Source organism: Littorina saxatilis, linkage group LG5 (assembly GCF_037325665.1).
Source record: "Littorina saxatilis isolate snail1 linkage group LG5, US_GU_Lsax_2.0, whole genome shotgun sequence".
Lineage (NCBI taxonomy): Eukaryota > Metazoa > Mollusca > Gastropoda > Littorinimorpha > Littorinidae > Littorina > Littorina saxatilis.
Genome location: NC_090249.1, coordinates 48,592,169 through 48,614,041, shown reverse-complemented (window position 1 = coordinate 48,614,041; position 21,873 = coordinate 48,592,169). Strand labels below are relative to the sequence as shown.

Below are 21,873 nucleotides of genomic sequence, written 5' to 3'. Positions count from 1 at the left end.
GTGCAGGAAGATTAGTGACGAGCAGGTGAAGACGTTCTCAGATCGGTTCCTGACCTACTCGCTACCCCTGTACGTGAAGCTGCTGTCCACAGAGGCCCGAGCACTACGCTCGTTCTCCGACACCTCACAGCTGAAGCTGCCCAAGAACTGTGCTGAGGCCATCCAGAAACTCTTTGACAGGTATGTGTGTGTGTGTGTGTGTGTGTGTGTGTGTGTGTGTGTGTGTGTGTGTGTGTGTGTGTGTGTGTGTGTGTGTGTGTGTGTGTGTGTGTTTGTGTGTGTGTGCGCATTCAGGGACGATGATTGCGTTCACAATGGCAAAGAAGGGGACAGAAGAATCAGGGACATGACTAGATCTTGTCAAACATTATTTTGAAAAGTTACTCACAACACAGTGCGCTTGGGCAGTGCTTTTCATTTATTTTTACAATACAGTCTGGTATAATGTTACTTTATTATATCCCACAGCCTTGAGGCCAATCACGGGCGGCCTGTGGTGTCACGTGCCATGGCCTACATGGTTGCCTCGGTGACGGGCGTGAGTGACCTTGAGATGGAGGACCTGCTGTCCATGGATGATCACGTGCTGAACCACGTGTACAGGGACTACCACCCGCCACTCCGCCGTATTCCTTTCGCCGTCTGGCTCAAGGTAAAAATAATACCTTGGAACCAGGTCTTAATTGTTCAGGGGAACCCCCTTAGTAAGACTTACAAAACTCTGAGAAAATCGGCTCTTAAACTTGAAAGGAGGGAGTCTTAAAATAGTGGTAAACCTACAGAGAACAGGAAATCTGAAAAACAAGGTCGTAAAAGGGAGGACGTTTTAAACTGGGGGGTCTTAAAAAGGGGGTTCCACACTGTATGTCTTTTCCTGTCGATATCGGTACCTCTGACAGCTTTGTTTTGTATCATTCAAGATTGGGTCAGTTTGTGTACAGCAGTAATGTAAATTTAAACAGTCTCTGGTACATTTGAGCTAAACGCGTTGTGTTGTGTGTGTGTGTTTGTACGTTCCTGCGCGCGTGTTCAAAGTTGACAATGCGGAGGGATGGTGACTGCATTGCCGATTCCATTTTAATGAAAGTTTGTAAAACAGACAAACACAATGTAATCGACACCTTCCACTGCAAACACCTTCATGCAGGGCACGTCTGCTATCCGTTGGTCTCATGATTTGGCAACCGTTTCTCTGTCACACAGGACGCCATTCTTGAAAGAATGCTTCTTGGTAAGTCCCATAGTGTGTGTTCTTTCTGTACAGCTTCAACGCTACGTTTATCTCTGTGTGTTGACAGGTTCGCAGAGACGTGGAAGCCTTCCTCTTCGCGCGCGAGACGGACTGCGTCACTGTCGCAGTGTGGGAGCACGAGAGTTTCGTTCAGGCCGTCACACAGCGTTACCTGAGCCACCAGGATGACGTCATCGCCGTGCACTCTTTGCTGGCGGACTACTTTCTGGGCACGTGGTCAAACCGGCCCTTACCTATTCAGCTGTCTGAAGGAATGACCGAGTTCCCTCCCTGTGGTGCCCAGGCTGACAGGCTGGTGCCCGCGCAACCGCTGACTTTCCCTGGTTATGACGGTGATAAGCAGGTGAGGAAAGCGGTGGATCGGATTTGTTCTGGCTTTGTGGCTGGTGGTTTTGTATCCTGGTCTGAGGTGAACGAAGCGAAAGTTGGCGCCACCCAAACGGGTGAGAACAAACCGCGGGGCCTGATTCGTTGAAATCACAACAAATCTCAATGTCAACCAACACCACGGCTTGCTACCAGTGGTTGGTAACTTTCTCGTGCATCTCAGCCCAAGTGTCCACCACACTTGAATTACCTGTGGAGGCAAACCCAATCTCCTGCTGGCAACTGAGAGAATAACAAGCACTGAAATGAGCGAGTGACTTTCATCCTCTGTGTTTGTTTGTGTTACAGGGGAAGTTGAACGAGCGGATGTCGCATGCCACCTTGATCTGTCAGGACGGCAGGTAGAGCTCAGCACCCTTTTGCGGTACAACTACTCTTTATTTTTGTTCTGCAGGTGAAATTCTACAAGAGGATGTACCTCCAGGTATCCCGCCAAGTGGATCCATAAGGCATCAGACAAAAATGAATCTGTATCTCTCTCGCATTTTGCAGGTGAAATTCAACAAGAGAATGTTCGACTAGGTACCTGGCCAGGTAAAGCTGAACACGTTGGTATTGTTAAAGTACGAGTGGCTGTACAACAAGATGATACTTTACCTGTTGAATAGATAGCAAGACGGGTCAGTATATATTAAAGTAAAGTTCAACAAAAGGATGTACGACCAGGTACCCCGCCACCTAAACCTGTCAGGCCACCGTGTAAAGATGAACACCTCGGTGTTGTTCAACTACGATTTTCATCTCTCATCATCTTGCGTATCTTTTGTCTGTTTGACAGGTAAAGTTCAACAAGAGGATGTACGACCAGGTTCCCCGTCACCTGGTCCTGTCTGGCCGGCAGGTAGAGCTGAACACCTTGGTGCTCTTCAACTACGAGTGGCTGTACAATAAGATGAAGGCGCTGTCCCTGCAGCACATCCTGGCCGACTTTGCCCTCAACCCTAGCGAGCAGGTCAGTGGCATTTCAAAACAAACAAGTCGCGTAAGGCGAAATTACTACATTTAGTCAAGCTGTGGAACTCACAGAATGAAACTGAACGCACTGCATTTTCTCACAATGACCGTAGTCCGCCGCTAGTGCAAAAGGCAGTGAAAGTGACGAGCCTGTTTAGCGCGGTTGCGGTTACGCTGTGCTGCATAGCACGCTTTACTGTACCTCTCTTCGTTTGAACTTTCTGAGCGTGTTTTTAATCCAAACATATCATATCTATATGTTTTTGGAATCAAGAACCGACAAGGAATAAGATGAAATTGTTTTTAAAACGATTTCGGAAATTTAATTTTAATCATAATTGTTATATTTTTTAATTTTCAGAGCTTGTTTTTAATCCGAATATAACATATTTATATGTTTTTGGAATCAGAACATGATGAAGAATAAAATAAAAGTAATTTTGGATCGTTTTATAAAAAAATAATTTTAATTACAACTTTCAGATTTTTAATGACCAAAGTCATTAATTAATTTTTAAGCCTACATGCTGAAATGCAATACCGAAGTCCGGCCTTCGTCGAAAATTGTTTGGTCAAAATTTCAATCAATTTGATTGAAAAATGAAGGTGTGACAGTGCCGCCTCAACTTCTACGAAAAGCCGGATATGACGTCATAAAAGACATTTATCGAAAAAATGAAAAAATGTCTGGGGATATCATACCCAGGAACTCTCATGTCAAATTTCATAAAGATCGGTCCAGTAGTTTACTCTGAATCGCTCTACACACACACACGCACAGACACACACACACACACACACACACACACACACACACACATACATACACCACGACCCTCGTCTCGACTCCCCCTCTATATTAAAACATTTCGTCAAAACTTGACTAAATGTAACAAAAAACAACTAGATACAAGATATAAGATACAAGAAGATACAAGAAATGTTATTGTCCTCATCAATACAAGGACATTTGGCATGTGTGTGGCAAGACATAATACACTGATACATAGACATTTACAAAGCAACAACTGAAGTTCAATATCAGCACACCCTTACGCACACATACCCACTACTTCAGACACACAGGCTACATGTGCCCCTCGGACGTACGCAACCCACAATTCACCCAGCCATACAACTCCACATGCACTTACTCATTCATGCAGCACTCTAGCGCCCGGCCATGCACAACTCACACACTGGAACCCTCGTACGGCTACATATGACACCCGCACAAACATTACAGCCTCAAACATCGTACTAGATCTACAACTAACAAGCATACATCCACTATCAAACACCGAATACATCATCACACATTACATCATAACATATTGCATTATAACACACGCACAAACATTACAACATCAAACATCGTACTATAATCTACAACTAACAAACAATCATACACTATCAAACACCAAATATATCATCGTACATTAAATTACATCATACCCCCCCACCCCACCATACATTCACAATCGACACAGAATACATCATCATACATATACATTACATCATAACCCCCATACATACGCAATCAACACATAGTACATCATCATACATTACATTACATCATACAAAGTAAACAGACGTCAACATTTCACTCTTACCCCCCCCCCCCCCCCCCCCCCCCGCCAATCACACGTCCTCTACTCTACCATCGCTCACACCTACTACACATCACCCATAGTCCTCCAAGTCACAGTTCACAGCACTCATTGTCCTTCCGCAGTCACAGTTCACATCACCCATAGTCCTCACATCACAGTTCACATCACCCATAGTCCTCACAGTCAAATTTCACAGCACTCAAGTCTATCTAGCATACTGTCACATTCACAGGGACTGGTTGTAGAGTCGTACAGCCATCGGGAGGAACGAGTCCCTCATCCGGTTCGTCCTGGCCCGCCAGCACCTCAAACGGCGTGATGACTAAACAAATACAAAGCCAGGAGAATAACGTATAGCTCCCTCTACTGACCAACACAAACCTGCAAAGTTCCTACCCTCTTACTTGACACTCCCCTAATTTGAACAGTCATAGAAGACGGGCGCATTGGCCGAGTGGATAAGACATTGGCCTCCTTTGTGGAAGGTCGTGGGTTCAAATCCCGGCCTCTCCTGGTGGGTTAAGGGTGGAGATTTGTCCGATCTCCCAGGTCAACTTATGTGCAGACCTGCTAGTGCCTTATCCCCCTTCGTGTGTACACGCAGGCACAAAACCAAGTGCGCACAGAACAGATCCTGTAATCCATGTCAGAGATCGGTGGTTTATAGAAACACGAAAATATCCAGCATGCTTCCCGCGAAAGCGGCGTATGGCTCCCTGAATGGCGGGGAAAAGGGTCATACACGTAAAAACCCACTCGTGTAAAGACACGAGTGAACGTGGGAGTTTCAGTCCATGAACGAAGAAGAAAAAGAGTCATGGATCTGCTGTGGTCTTTGGGCGAAGACCATCCCTCCACTTGGACCCATACCAGAAGTTAACAGCCTGGGTGCTTCTTGTGTTGACTCTTGTTTTGTAACGTTTTGTGGGACCGGCACGGTTGGCCTAGTGGTAAGGCGTCCGCCCCGTGATCGGGAGGTCGTGGGTTCGAACCCCGGCCGGGTCATACCCAAGCCTTTAAAATTGGCAATCTAGTGGCTGCTCCGCCTGGCGTCTGGCATTATGGGGTTAGTGCTAGGACTGGTTGGTCCGGTGTCAGAATAATGTGACTGGGTGAGACACGAAGCCTGTGCTGCGACTTCTGTCTTGTGTGTGGCGCACGTTATATGTCAAAGCAGCACCGCCCTGATATGGCCCTTCGTGGTCGGCTGGGCGTTAAGCAAACAAACAAACAAACAAACACAACGTTTTGTGTTCAACTTTAGTCACAATTAAACGTTCCTATAACGTACCTTTCTTGCTGTTTGATTCTGAATGTTGGAACGTTGGCAGTCCATTTGTTTCTGGATTTTAGAAATTTGACATTCTACTGAAAGTGTGTGTTGTTGTGGCAGGCAACGTTGGTCCAGGAAGCGTTACGGGCAGCGGCTCCGACCATCGAGAAGGACATCAACAACCTGCCGGCGGAGATCACAGGGCGACTGCTGCCGTACTACGCCACCCACGTCTCCATCCGCGCGCTCATCCGCAGCTGTGACATCGAGGGCCTCAAGCACTGCGCGCTGCTGCCAAATTTTTCTTATCAACAGGTGGGTGTCAGCCAAAGTGGGGATGACTTTGTGAGGGTGAATACACGTGTGTTTACTCTGACCAGTGTTTCAGGATTAGAGTTGGTTGGTTAATCTACTTTATTCAGGTAAAACAACAAAACCAGGGTTCAAGCATTCAGAAGACATGGCGAAATAAACTTTGGTTGCTCGAAAAGATATCCAAATCCAGATAGACTGCTAACATTCCAACATTCAGAGTCAGAAAAGGAGAATAGTACTATAGTAGGTTATTTGAACGTTTAATTTTGTTTTGTCATGAATTAAACGTTCCAAATAACCTACCATTTTTGTTTTCCCCTTGATCAAACATTGAAAGGATGGAGCACTCGGCATTCAAGGCAGAAGTGAGTGAGAGTTACTGATATTCCTCTATGTAAGAGAAAATGAAACTCAAGCAAGTGAGATCAGTCTTCATCCAAGGATTTTCATGTAGATTTGAGAGCTACACATTCCATTCAAAGAGAAAATATTAAGCAGAAAAAGAAACATTAATGCAATCCCTTTTCCCTCTACATTGTGGTCGATAAAATCACAATTAGACTTCACTTACTAAAGTTAGTTAGTTAGTTAGCTGTTGCTTTTCGGGTCCAGCGGACCATAATAGGCCATATCAGGACCCCACTTACTAAAGTAAGCTCGTCATAATTTTGTAATGATCGTTCTATCCCAGGTACCCGGGTCGTCCTTACAATTCACTCTGGACTGCCCGACCCCGGCACATTTTCTCGGCCTTGTGTACGACGAGCGTTTCCTACTCTGCAAGAAAACAGACCAACCTGAGGTTTACGTGTTCGACATGCTGACAGGCGAAGTCAAGGACACCATCATCGCTTCCAACGGCGAACTTTACGTGACACCCAACGGTCGCTACTTCGCCATTGTGGACCACGTGACCGAGAAGACGGTGAAGATTCACGACTCGGGCAGCGGCGAGTTCTTGGGGCAGATAATCCTGCTGCGACACGTGACGATCCGAGGCGACAAGTACAAGGCGGGCCCGCTGTGCCTGACGGACGACAGGCTGTGTGCTGTGGTGGAGACGGCTGACACCAGTATCCTCTTCATCAGCGAGGTCATTATAAACTGCAGCTTCTCTACCATGATGTCCGTATCTCTGCTAAAACAGCTCTAAGTTTAATTCTGCTTGTCATGACAAGGCTTTTTAAATTTATAATCGATAACAACGATGATAAAGTGGTACATTTACTGGTGGGCTCAGATTGAGTCAGAAGATCGCGCTCTGTAACTAGCTTAACGGTATTCACTTTCAGGTTCCGTCCTGCACAATGCTCCAGATCGTCAGCCTGGACGGCAAATCCACAATGTGTAAGATCACCCCCAGCGGGCAGCACGTCATGTGCAACTCCAACGAGTTCCTCCTGATCTACGACCTCTACACCGCCCAACACGTGTGCACCGTCCCCGTTCTGCACAAGCCTTCGGCCTTGACCTTCACGGCGGACGGCCTGAGGGCGTTCCTGGCTACCCCCCTCAACGACCAGATGATCGTGCTGCACCTCAACCAGGGCCAGGTCGACATGACATACAGGTAAGTCTGATACTGTGGAACCCCGCTTTTACCCCCAAAAATTCACGAAAATCGGGTCTTAAAAGGGAGGAAGTCTCAAAATGGGGGTACATTTACAGAACTAATGAACAGAAAATCTGAGAAAATCTAACTTTTTTTTTGCTCAGAGGATTACATGGCAGGCATATGGTTATGCTTTGCTAGTCTATTATTCAAATGCAAAATCTGGCTTGCCGCTTTCAGTGTTTTCTAAATACGGATATGATGACAACAGGGTTGTCCTGTCTGACGTGCTGCAAGGTGACGCCATCAGAGAAGTGACGATCTCGCCGAATGACATGTACGTGCTGATTCGCTCCGACCAGAACCTTGTCGTTCATCGGCGCGCGACGGAGAAGATCGTGGCGCACTTCGTCAGACCAAAACAGGCGAGGAGAGAGAGAGAGAGAGAGAGTGTGTGTGTGTGTGTGTGTGTGTGTGTGTGTGTGTGTGTGTGTGTGTGTGTGTGTGTGTGTGTGTGTGTGTGTGTGTGTGTGTGTGTGTGTGTGTGTAATCTGTTTTCATTCGTTGACAGAAGTTGCTCCAACATTTCTACTATTCACTTCGATGGCAAAAGCCTACTCTTATAGATGTTAACCTGGTCCATTTGGTTTAAACAATTTCATTCGAAGAATTACACATACCAATACTGCTTACAATCAACTGGATCAATGGAGCACAACAAGCTAAGCTTACAAACATGCTCTTAAAAACAGTATGAGATCGGAATTTTCGGATTTGGCCCGTTGTGACGTGTGTTGCAATGCCCAGGTGCCCAAGGAGTTCCGACTGCCCAACAGCCACTACAAGGAGCTGGTGTTCACCAAGGGCGACTTCACCAGGGACAGCGACAATGTCATCGCCACCATCTTCCGCAACATCTACATCTGGCAGATCGCCACCGGTCAGCTCCTCACCACCATACAGGTCAGAAATCAATGAGTAACTAACGATATATTGTAACGTTTGAAATCAGAAAATGTTGAAAACGAGATCTGCAAGAGGTCGGACCTACTGGTTGACATTTTGAAAGGCCTTGGACCTGCAAGTATAGCATAAATACAGAACCATTTCACTTGTTTTGGATTGATTTACGAAAGAGAGGTACACGTTTCTGTGAGGCTCCCACGGTTGTTCCCAAGGCTTCATTTCTGTCTCTTTAGCTGCAGGCAGACTGAGCTATTTTTAGCTTTCATCCTTTCCCCCACAGCAGAGATAACACAGCAGCTGCGAACTCGCTTGGTGCCAACCACTGATAAGTTCTATATCTCGGTATAGCGCGGAAGCATTAGGGTCTAACATGCAAGTGAGCTTACCAGTGAGCTGACTGATAGCCAAATGACTCCCTCTTCCATGGCTATTTTTAACTTGCCCCTTCCCCAAATAAAATGCAAGCCAGAAACAGATGTGCTCAAGGATTCATTCTTCTCGGGAAATACCTGTCTTGACATTGCATGTTCTGCAGTCACCCGTGGGCATTATCATCAGCTCCCCCTTAGTGTCCTAGCAGCGCGTGCAACTCATCCAGATAGACTAAAATACTGCTTTGTTGATTGCAGGCCCCCATCGGCATCATCACCTCCCTGCTAGTGTGCAAGCAACGCGCCCAGCTGCTGACCCACATCCACAAAAGCCGCCAGATCCACGTGTGGAACGTGGAGACGGACACGCGCAAGGTGGACACTCTTGACAAGCTGACCGCCCCCGTGCAGCGCGTGCTGACCACCAGCGACAACACCATCGCCTACGTCCAGTGCTGCGACAGCGACGAGGTCGGGGTCATCGACATGCGGTCCGGTGCCATGCTTGACCTCCTGACGCATGACTCCAAGGTGAGTGGCCCTTAGGGTTTAACATGTGCAATCTGAACAGAAGTGTTCCACTTTATAACCCTTACTGTTGCCAGTTTTGAACATAGTGTGACATAGTACATGTGCCACACATGGTAAACACTAGTAGAACTATGTAAAAGGTGCATGTGACCCCCCAAAAGTGCCACCCTCTAAAATGCTAATAGCTCCCATATTTGTTCAGCGAATAACTTCATATTTGGTGTACATTGTACTTTGTCACACTGTGTTACAAAAAGGGTGTTCACTTCAGTTTCGAGTGTACGTTAATTATTAGACTGGTATTCATTTCAATATCACTTGTGAACTGTTTATAGTAAAACGAGTCTGATTGTCAGAAAATCGACTTGAATTGCTGGTGCTGCCCTAAGGCTGTGTGTCGTAGAAAGCAACAGGCCTCTTACACGAATGAAGTCATCTCAGTTCTGAAATCTGTGTTTTCGGGAAATCATCCCAGCATGCATTGTTAGAAAATAGGCTTGAATTGTTGTTAACTGCTCTAGAGGCGGCCCTTAATTGAGCCCGAAGTCGACTCCGTGAAGACTTCGCGAAGTCTTTTTACCGAACACTCAGTGCTAATGCTTCGTGCGGCCAGCTTCGCGAAGTCTTGTTACCGAACACTCAGTGCTAATGCTTCGTGCGGCCAGCTTCGCGAAGTCTTGTTACCGAACACTCAGTGCTAATGCTTCGTGCGGCCAGCTTCGCGAAGTCTTGTTACCGAACACTCAGTGCTAATGCTTCGTGCGGCCAGCTTCGCGCAGTCTTGTTACCGAACACTCAGTGCTAATGCTTCGTGCGGCCAGCTTCGCGCAGTCTTGTTACCGAACACTCAGTGCTAATGCTTCGTGCGGCCAGCTTCGCGCAGTCTTGTTACCGAACACTCAGTGCTAATGCTTCGTGCGGCCAGCTTCGCGCAGTATACTCTGCGTAGTCGACTTCGCCGAGTTAAGGACAGGCTATAGGCTGCTTGATTGTTGTAGAAAGAGCAACATAGGCTTCTGGGCGGGGATATAGCTCAGTTGGTAGCGCGCTGGATTTGTATTCAGTTGGCCGCTGTCAGCGCGAGTTCGATCCCAGGTTCGGCGGAAATTTATTTCACAGAGTCAACTTTGTGTGCAGACTCTCTTCGGTGTCCGAACCACCCCCCGTGTATACTACATTGGGTGTGCACGTTAAAGATCCCACGATTGACAAAAAGGTCTTTCCTGGCAAAATTGCTTAGGCACAGTTAATAATTGTCTACCATACCCGTGTGACTTGGAATAAGGCCGTGAAAGGTAAATATGCGCCGACATGGCTGCAATCTACTGGCCGTATAAAATTTCATCTCACACGGCATCACCGCAGAGCGCCTAGAACTGTACCCACGGAATATGCGCAATATAAGCTTCATTGATTGATTGATTGATTGAAAGTGTTCGAATATCAGTGCAAAAGAAGTCTTCTCAGTTTTGAAATAACTCTGAGAAATCACTCTAGCATGCGTTTCGTGCTGCTTCCTATTTTGAGGGCTAAGGTGCCAATAAAGTCAGTGTGTGTGTGTGCACCACAGCATGCACTTCGTACTGCTTCATGTTTTGACTTTGAGGTCTCCAGTGCCAATAAAGCGAATGTGTGTGTGCAGGTGCAAGACATGGCCATCACGCCTTCAGGCCACATGGTGCTGGTGGTGACGGCACCCAGAGTGAGCGGCACGGCCTGCAAGCTGTGGGACCTGACGGAGCGCAAGGTCATCAAGGAGTGGGGCCGCTCCCCGGGACACTGCCTCTCACTCCACTCAGCCAACTCCATCGTCTACTTCAGCCAGCCTCAGCCCTTCTTCGACAGCCCCTACGACATCAGCATCATCCACTTCATCGGCGACACGCACAGCGTGCACGAGAACCCCGCCGCGTGCAAGTACGTGCGCTCTCCGCCCGTGGCTACGGCGGACGACCGGTTCCTCGTTCTTTCCTCGGCTCTGGGATACAACGACCGCACCGGGCAGTTCTTATCCCCGTGCCTGGTGGTCTTCGACATGACCAAGGCCATGAAGCGGACCTGCTACGACGCCAAGAGCGTGGGTCTGGAGGACGTGATGGAGGACGTTGTTAGCGTGGAGCCATGTCTCAGAGAGGAGAGCTGTATTGCCGTCGTCGTCACCTGCCGCCAGCCTCCCCCGGCTGTGGAGGAGGTCAACAACAACGTCACCCCCTCCACCACCCCGTCCCCCAGCAGCGAGAACGTGGACGTCTCCCAGCTGGCCGCGTCCTCCGCGCCGCCCGCCCCTCTGGACAAGCAGCAGGACCAGCTGCAGGTCGGCTTCTTCATCCTTGACGTGCGCGAGGGCTGCATCCTCGTCATGAACTTCATGCAGCCCGCCCCGGACACCCCCTTCCCTCCGCACCTCGTCTTCTCATCCGACTTCACCGTGTGCATGGACGAGGCCTCGTGCATCTACAACCTGTCGGACAACACAGCCATCGCCGGCCACATCCCCCACCCCCCGGACACCCCTCCCCAGTGTCTGGCCCTGGACGGGGCCGTGGCGGTGTACTACAAGGGGTCCCAGCTCTTCGTCTTCCGCGTGGGGGACGCCGCTCTCCTGGCCCGCTGCGAGGTGCACGCGCCCGTCTGTCACGTGACCCTGTGCACGGACCAGCGCACGCTGCTGGTGGGCTGTCGGGACGGGACGTTCGCCTCCTACGTCATCGTGGACCCGGGGACTGACCAGAACCCCCGCAGCGCCGTTGCCAGCATCAAGAGCCGGCAGGTGAGAGACGGAGCCGCCGACGAGATGAATGGCCGTCTGTCCAGGTCGTGGGACAAAGTGGAGACCGCGTCAGCCCCGCCTTACTCCAGACCTCCCTCCGCCTTCACCCCTGGCAGCAAGGACCGACTGATCCTCAGGCAGATCAAGCCCGTGCCCCGCTTCAGGCCCAAGTCAGACACCATGTTGTACCTCAACACCAAGAAGTCGCAAGCATGCGCCGTCATGTAGTGGCTTGTCTTGGTGGTTTTGTTTTGTTTTGTTTTGTTTCGTTTTGCTTTTCTTCGTTGGTGGTTTTTTTTTTAAGGCTAAATTTTTCTTGTGATGAGCCCTCGTTCACGTCTCGAATTGTATTGAATACGAGGAAAGCGTTTTGATAAACATTTGGGAAATGTTAGATGTTTGAGGCAGAGATGGGTTAATATATGTTTGGACAAAATGTGTTACATCAGTATAACCACAAACATTGTTCCTGCTGATGTGAATACCTCTGTGAGCCAATGGGTTCTGGAGACTAACTTCAACAACCAACCAACGAAAAATGAAACGATTGAGTACCCACATGTTCGCTGGACCTTGGGTTTCAAGTTGTGTTATGGGTTTCAAGTTGTGTTATGGGTTTCAAATCGTGTTATGGGTTTCAAATTGTGTTATGCATGACATTCGGAAGTTCTGAATGAGATTTTTTCTGTTCTGTGACTAAAACCACACACCTTGAATACAATAACATATAGGTAGGCACTTTTCGTTTTCGTTGGTATTTCTATTATTCTTTTGTCTTGGTTCTTTTCTCTCCGCAAAGGCGAAAGAAAAAAGTTTTAGGAATGGGGGGGGGGGGGGGGATGTCTTAGTGGGCTTGTTTAAGCGTTAAATGTATCACAACATACACTATTCACGAGATATTATAACCGTCCAAACTGCCCGCTAAACACAAAAGAGAGAGGGAGAGGATTTGTGAGTCTTTCATTCTCCCAATGCCAAATGTCTCTGCCCCCCCACTCCCCCTACACACATACAAAGTAGGAGTGAAAATCGTATTCAAACAATGGTCTGCAGGGCGTCTAATGACCAATAAGACTAATGGAACATTCTCAGTTTTCATTCCTTCCTCACATTATCCCAGCATGCGTCCTCCAAAAATGGTACTGATGTCATGCTGTGTTGGATTAGTGAATCGTATGGTGTAGCTGGGAAGCGTTCTTTGGCCTGTGTGTGTCTTTGAAAATGTTGTATTGCAGAAATAAATCAGCTATGCTCGGCGGAATAGGACAGTAAAGGGACGCGAGAATGAAAGATTTTGGTTTTGTCTTTAACCGATTTGGTTGGAGCTCCGGGTTGAATTCGTCTTACGGCACTGTTCTCAAGTTACATTTGGTTCGTTTGTTTCATGTTTGATTGTTTTGTTTGTTTGTGGGCAGAGTATGAATGAATACACTTAAATATGGTTATTGATTTGTATTTATGGATTGTGCCAAAATGCCATTGCAGCATCACAACGAAATAGTTCATTGTTGTAATCAGTCAGAATTGTGATATGATATTGCACATGTATGTAAAAATAGTTCAGAAGTGTTAGTGCACAACTGTACAGTAATATGATTTCACATTTTCAAATAGTTCCTAGCAGGTATTAACATTCTGATTTGGTTTCCACATTTTGTGTTAAGGTATTATAGTCATGCCGTTTTACATCATGACATTTACATGACAATACAATTTATGCTGGAAGTCAAACTCGCTGACATTTTAAAATATGTACAGACCGATCACACTAGCTTGGATAGATCAAATGACCGATTGAGTTCCTGACATGTTGGTCAAAGGTGAAAGAGACTGACGACGGGGAAACGGCCTATAGTGGATAAGGCGCCGGCCTCCCAAGCGGAAGATCGTAGGCTCGAATCCCGGCCGCGCCTGATGGGTTGAGGTTAACTTATGTTCAGACCTGCTAGTGCCTTATCCCCCATTCGTGTGTAGACGCAAGCACAATTCCAAGTGCGCACGGAAAAGATCCTGTAGTCCATGTCAGAGTTCGGTGGGTTATAGAAACATCAAATATCCAGCCTGCATCCCCCAAAAACGGCGTCTGGCTGCCTGAAAGACGGGATGTAAAACGGTCGTACACGTCAAAACCGTTGGAGTTTCAGCGCATGAACAAAGAAGAAGAAGGAAGAGACTGACTCATTTATTTTAAAAATAACTTGAGATTGGTCATACATGAGGGTTGAGGTTCTATACGTTAAGTTTTGACGAGTTTGTTTCTCTCTGTTAATCTATAATCCGATTCTGGCCTATTCCAATGTAAAAACAAAACAAAAAAACCCACCTATTTTACGACAGAAAGGTTGTTATACCTTGTTAACATGTTTTAAGGTATATTTAATTGTACATTGTTTTAAAGTTTCAGTTTTTGAAATCATTCAATATTTTTTATTTTGTTTCTGTTTCAGTACCCCATTCCTGAGGTATTGTTCTTTTACTCAAAATGTCTACAAAGAGTTCTGTGATGTTTTGTTTAGAACTCAGATTTGTTGCAAATTGAATGTACTTTCTTTCACTTTATTTCTATTTTTCTTGTTTCTGTATACCCGTAACAGTTCTTGAACTGCCACCTCACTGAAATATATGCTTTGAATTTTGTTTACTTTTCATTTGTGTCATTACTTTCGTCTACATAGACATGATAAAGCGTGATACATTTGAGTTCCAAAAGTCTAGCTGTGTGTGTGCGTTTGCCTGTGTGAATGTGTGTTCGCAGAGAGGGAGAGAGAGAGAGTGAATGTGTAAATGCGTTTGACTGATTCTTTTGAGTGATTTGTTACACGTTCGATGCATGTTGTTTTTGGGTTTGTTCTTATGCATTTTGGTATTATTTTTACTGTTATTTCTGTTTGGGCAGATTTTTGGAAAATGTGCTTGTCGGTTAGCTCTTAAACATTGTTTAGACCAACATATCTATTCGTTTTATCAACAGACCTGAGCCCTGTCGATGCGTTTTCCTGAACGAACGAGGCCAGTGGGAGAGGGTTAGAAATGGCGTGTAATAATCAGTTGCTCACGTTTTGGCCTTGCGCAGTCTTAGCTGATGATCTTCTCTTATCCGTTGTCATTTTTTCCCACACACATTAGGAAATCTTCCATCAGTTGTATAGTTATTGTCATAGTAATTCTGTGGTTTGATAATCCTGTAGTCTGTTATTTAAAACCTGTTTGAATTTCCAAAATATAAACGAGTTTAATTCTGGTAGTTTTGTTAATGCGCAAGCACATTACGTACTATTCCTGTGTTGTCATTTTCTAGAACTGAAACTAAAACATGTGTACATTGATTTGAAGAGTTTTAATTTATTTGCATTCTGCATTCAATGCACCCTGAACGGCCACATCAACAAATTGTCAAAATACTGCTGTTGTTAATCCGTCCGCAATGTATTGCTCTGGAGCCGCTTCATTTACTACAAATGTTCTGTTTATATCTGTGATATACAACCGTCTGTGATGTTACCTGGAATTCTGCCGTCAGAAGGACCAAGCAAAGAAAAAGCAGGAAAAATAGAAGAAGATAAGAGGGAAAAATACGCTAGCCTAGGCTACTTGTTAACATAGAGGGGGAATCGAAACGAGGGTCGTGGTGTATGTGTGTAGGCTTATGTGTGTCTCTGTGTGTGTGTGTGTGTGTGTGTGTGTAGAGCGATTCAGAGTAAAATACTGGACCGATCTTTATGAAATTTTACATGAGAGTTTCTGGGCATGATATCCCCAGACGTTTTTTTCATTTTTTTCGATAAATGTCTTTGATGACGTCATATCCGGCTTTTTGTAAAAGTTGAGGCGCCACTGTCACACCCTCATTTTTTTAATAAAATTGATTGAAATTTTAGCCAAGCAATCTTCGACGAAGGCCGGACTTTGGTATTGCATTTCAGCTTGGAGGCTTAAAAATTAATTGATAATTTTGGTCATTAAAAATCTGAAAATTGTAATTAAAATTATTTTTATATAAAACGATCCAAAAACAATTTCATCTTATTTGACATTATTTGCTGATTCCAAAAACATATAAATATGTTATATTCGGATTAAAAAGAAGCTCTGAAAATTAAAAATATAAAAATTATGATTAAAATTAAATTTCCGAAATCGATTTAAAAACAATTTCATCTTATTCCTTGTCTGTTCCTGATTCCAAAATCATATAGATATGATATGTTTGGATTAAAAACACGCTCAGAACAAGCGGTGGACAGATGATACTACCGAGTATACGGTCTTGCGGAAAAAATGCAGAGTGCGTTCAGTTTCATTCTGTGAGTTCATTTCATTTTCTTTTTCATTTTCATTACTTTATTGTCCCATCGCTGGGAAATTCGGGTCGCTTCCTCCCAGTGGAAAGCTAGCAGCAACGGAGTCGCGCTACCCAGGTGTCTGCGTGTTTAGGTGTATTCAGCCACCTGCACTTATGGCAGAATGACCAAGGTCTTTTACGTGCCATTGTGATGACACGGGGGTGGGACAGGGCTTCCGTCTCTGGGTCTGCACATAAAGTTGACCCGTGTCCGTCCCGGCCCGAATTCGAACCTGCGACCTTTCGATCACAAGTCCAGTGCTCTACCAACTGAGCTACCGGGCTACAACTAAATGTTGTATTTTCGCCTTACGCGACTTGTTTTTTATTTGGTTGTGTTGGGTGTTTTTTTCTTTTAGAGAAAAGAACAAAAGAAAGTAATCCTCTGAAATGCAATTTTATCTTTGACCAATTCTGCCATTCCCAACTTGACATGTGCCCCGATTGTCGAAACATTTGTAGACATTCGATTGATTCTGCATAAACTGCATGCTTTGCCTAAAAATCTATAAAAGTTGCCTTGTGTGACCACAGTATCGATCAATTTGTGTCAACTTGAGCAAATGCGTTTCGTCCAGTAAATGTTAACGCCAAACAATGTAGTGCTCTTACGTTGTCACCACGTTCCACATCCACACAAAACGTTGTTGGTGTACAATGTGAAGAAATTGCAAGTTGTATAAGAAGCTTAACTTTCCTTGATTTAAAAAAAAATATTTTAATTTTACTCGTTAAAGTTAAAATTGCAGAGTATTATGAACAATTAAACATTACAAAATTGAAGAAATGTTATCTGTTTAGTGTGTATGTGTGTGTGTGTGTGTGTGTGTGTGTGTGTGTGTGTGTGTGTGTGTGTGTGTGTGTGTGTGTGTGTGTGTGTGTGTGTGTGTGTGTGTGTGTGTGAGACACGTCACAGCTCTGCACTGACAACGATATTTACTGCTTGCCTTTTTCCTTCTACTCCTGCAGCTCTTTTCGGGGACACACACACACACACACACATGCACAAACACACACACACACACACACACACACACACACTAATCACTAATGAAATGATTAAAGCGAGTCTTCCAAATTTAATAGCACTTATACACAAAATATTTAGTATCGTATTTATGACAGGCGTATATCCAACAAATTGGAAGAATGGTGTAAATATTCCATTATACAAAGGCGGTTGTCCAACAGATACAAACAATTATCGTGGAATAACATTAGCTAGTACACTGGGGAAAGTTTTCAGCACTATCATCAATATAAGAATAAACGCATTTTTAGAAAGGGAAAATAAATTGATTCCAGAGCAAGCTGGTTTCAGACAAAACAATAGAACAACAGATCAAATATTCATTATTAAGAAACTTGTAGATCAAGCCCTAAAATTAAGAAATGGCAGGTTGTATGGGTGTTTTGTTGACTTTCAAAAAGCATTTGATAATGTATGGCATGATGCATTGCTAGTAAAATTAAATCGAATAGGAATAACAGGAAATTTTTTTTAGATTATCAACAATATGTATTCTGATGCCACAGTTTGTGTAAAATCCTCTGATGGATACAGTAGGGAACTAATTGTGAAAAAAGGAGTACATCAGGGCAATACATTAAGCCCAACCTTATTCAACATATTCATAAATGATATTACACAAAACTTGTTGGATAATGATTCCCCCAAAATTGAAACTCATTCTAATGATCGAATTTCATGTCTTTTATATGCTGATGATTTAGTTATTTTTTCATCTACAAAGAAAGGCCTACAGCGGAAACTAGATTACTTATATGAATATTGCCAAAAATAGGGATTACAGATCAACAGAGACAAAACCAAAGTAATAGTATTTTCAAAAATAGATCCAAAGGTGCCAATATATTTTCATTGTGGAGAAGACATTATTCAAACAGCTGAAGAATATAAATATTTGGGAGTTGTACTACATAAAAACGGCAATCTAAATAGAGCACAAGATCATCTGAGCAAACAAGCAAACAAAGCACTTCATGCTTTACGTCGAACGTTCCGTAAAACTGATATCAACATAAAAGTTGTGTTACAATTGTATGATAGTTTGATTTTACCAATATCAACATATGGTGCAGAAATCTGGTTTCCACACCAGATTAATACAAATGAACTATTAGATTTATCAAAAATGTTTAAAGAATGCATGACTTGTAAATATCAACATGAAAAAGTGCATTCAAAATTCTGTAAACAAATTCTTGGGGTACATAAGAAAACTATGGTAGTACCAGTACTAGGAGAATTAGGAAGATTCCCAGTTAGCATTACAATAATATGTAATATCATTGCGTACTGGTTACACATATTGGATCTTCCAAAAACATCTCATCTGAACAAAATATATAATCTTATGTACACCAAAGGCAGTGAAACATATCCATGGATATCATTTGTAAAACAATTGTTACAAGTCATTGGATTAGATCATGTGTGGAAAAATCAATCCACTTTTAATGTCAAAAGGTTAAAATATGTTATATGTCAAAAATTGGAACTCCAATATATACAATTCTGGAAAGGTCAAATAAGAAATTCACCAAAGTTAAATTTTTATAAAAAAATAGTAACAAATTATAAAACGGAACCATATCTGTTATGCATAAAACAAAGAAAATATAAACAATCGTTGTGTAAACTGAGAATAAGTGCCCACGACCTGAAAATTGAAACTGGTAGATACAGCAATACACCTAGGGAAAATAGATTATGTGAAACATGTGGAGTAATAGAAGATGAAATACATTTTCTAGATAACTGCATAGAAAACAACCAATTACGAAAATCTTTCATGAGTGAAATTAATCTACCTATATATTCATATGATGTACCAAGTCAACTTTTGCAAGTAGACAAAGTACAAACTAAATTGGGAGAATTTGTATATAATTGCTTCCAAAAAAAAGAAACAATGTAATCATTTGGTTATTTATCTTCCCGTGTCTTATAAACACTACGTTTCATGACAATAAAGTTTATTCGTATTCGTATTCGTATTCGTATTCGTATTCAGGCAAACACAGTGCTGGTAATAGAGTACCGCCCATTAAGATTAATACACTCAAACGTTCTCATTACAGGGATGTACATTTATTGAAGATTTGAAAGCTATAAGACTTACTGATACGCGAGAGAATCGGACTAATCCCGGTCAAGGAATAATGGGTATTAAGCACCAAGGGACACAACTGTGCCAATCGGGAAGCATGGCAACTTATCTCCCTTCTGCCTAGTGGGAGTTCCAAAGTGCTGTCATGTCCACAGTCATGGCCTATTTTCCGCCGATTTTCAACAGACTTTTGTCACTGGAAAGCTATTTCGGAGGTTTGTGAGACAAAGTCGGCCAGAAGTTGACAATGGGTCCGACAATACCATGACTTTCATAAGACTGAAGCAGGTTTTTAGAATGTATAACCACAAGTTGCAGTAATGATGCATGATAACTGGTTTGGCAGTGTGTAAGTGTGTGTGTGTGTGTGTGTGTGTGTGTGTGTGTATGTGCGTGCGTGTGTGTGTGTGTGTGTGTGCAGGGGCGGATCCAGGGGGGGGGGCGGCAGGGATGTCCGGGGTTGCCTAAAAAATGAAATAAAAATGAAAAAGAGAAAAAAGAAAAACCGATGGCTCAAATTGCACCAGATTGCTCCAGTTTCCTTGATTTTTATTAAAATGTTCTCGGGGGAGGAAAGTAGTTGGGTAATTTGTTGGCTCAGGTTGCACCAGATCGATCAATTGTCCTTGTTTTGATCCAAATTCGTCTTCTTAAAATTTACTTTTTGGAAGGTGTATTGCACTAGATTGCTCCATTTTTCTTGTTTTATCAACATTTTCCTTGTTTTATCAACATTTTCCCGGGGAGCATGCCCTTGGACCCCCGAAGAGGTTCGAACACTTCGCGCCCTCAACTAAACGCTTCGTGTCGTCGAACTTGATTGTCCCTTAAAGAAATGTGGACCCCCCCCCCCCCCGACCCCCCTAATATTAATGTGATCCGCCCCTGGAGTGAGTGTGTGAGTTGTAGTGTGTGTGCGTGCGTGCGTGCGTGTGAATGCGCGTGTGTGTTTCGTCTAATGAAATTTTAATTGTGTCACTGAGGGTCAAATTCGTCTTTTAAAATAAAAATCCGAAAGGCTAGCTAAACATTTCAGTGCTAGGTGAGGACAAGTATTGACTGTTGGTTAAATAAATTTACCAGAGTTTTCCTATCATTCAAGGGTCACATGCAAGGTAAGGACACTTCTGGATTGTCCCAAGTGTTATGTATTAGAATCATATTGTCCATAAGATAATGTTCATATCAAGCGCCTATCGTTTTAACTGTCCATCCCTAGTCCAGCACCGGACAAGTATTGACCTCAGCAAGCAGAGAGTCATAGACTATAACCAGACGTCTCTCGCTCTTTTTCACTCGACATTCCATCGCCAAGCAAGACGCTTCTTTCCTTCCTCTAGTGTGCTTCTCATTCTGAATGTAATTTCAGTATTAGTTCATGTGTTGTGTACAACAACTGAGAGAGTGATAATCCATGCAAGAGCAGAACAGCAGGGGGTGGACTTTCATCAGAGGCACCGATCGAATACTTAAAAGAATAGCAACTGTTTTCACACACCCAGTCTGTGTAATCTCAGAACGACACTCTGATGCCATTTACACTTTGCCTATAATCCTAACATTCTTGCCTAAAAGTTTCATTTTGATAAAATAAAATAAAGCAAGGAAAAAAACACCAATAAAATGTTGTGTGTCACGTTGTTCTTCAGGTCTGATGGTGTAAAACAAATAAAAAATAAATGATCAACACAAACATTAAACACAAATAAGGACAATGACAACAACAAAATATCAAATAATCATTTGACAGCTTTGTCAATCATTGTTTGATAACTCGCTTTTACATGAATACATCACAACATTACCAATTCACACCACGCAAATAACCACCACTTACTGAACAGAATGCGCCTCGGGACAGGGACACTTATCACGGGGGATAACCGGTCAAATGCCGAACAGAAGCCGAATGCCGCTCATGACACGTGTGAAGGCAAGTTTTGTCTGTTTTCTAGGTATTGTTTGATTTATGTCGGGATTTAAGGTAAGCTACTGATTCAGCGATGACTAAATTTGTTTCTCGATGCATAAAAAGTCAGGGAGCGATTGATATTTGCCCGTAAATATCCTTCAAAGCTGAAAATGTCCGCGATCGAGCACCGGAAATGGCTGTTCGATGGGTTTTGCAAGTAGAAATGTGCTTTATTTCACCAAATCAGCTCGTATTTGGTGTGGGTACGGGATTCTAGAGGACGAAGGAGTCATAAGAGGTGCTAAGAAGTGCTATTTGGGAGTAGAATAAATCTTCCGAGACAGTAGACAAGAGAAGGTCATATTTGAGAGAGGAGCGCGTAGGCCGATTGTCTTTCCGACAAGCGAATGATACAGCAGATTAATCATTCGTTTTGACCAGAAACCTAGTCTCTAGTTTTTATGAATGAGTTTTTTAATTAAAACAATCACGAGAACTCTC

The 21,873-nt window shown here is 43.9% G+C and overlaps 1 protein-coding gene across 1 annotated transcript in view; it reads left to right on the top strand.

Moving 5' to 3' along the window:
* The window catches only part of LOC138967344 (NACHT and WD repeat domain-containing protein 2-like), a gene marked incomplete in the record, with an annotated part of 65,724 nt that extends 48,617 nt beyond the window's left edge, over positions 1-17,107 (top strand). Inside the window, 13 exon segments of the mRNA XM_070339868.1 lie at positions 7-180; positions 469-652; positions 1,299-1,595; positions 2,418-2,591; positions 5,600-5,794; positions 6,486-6,887; positions 7,087-7,364; positions 7,618-7,771; positions 8,154-8,309; positions 8,942-9,214; positions 10,857-12,154; positions 14,432-14,446; positions 14,956-17,107. Coding sequence (XP_070195969.1) covers positions 7-180; positions 469-652; positions 1,299-1,595; positions 2,418-2,591; positions 5,600-5,794; positions 6,486-6,887; positions 7,087-7,364; positions 7,618-7,771; positions 8,154-8,309; positions 8,942-9,214; positions 10,857-12,154; positions 14,432-14,446; positions 14,956-15,025 — 3,670 coding nt within the window.
* Between the last annotated feature and the right edge of the window lie 4,766 nt (positions 17,108-21,873).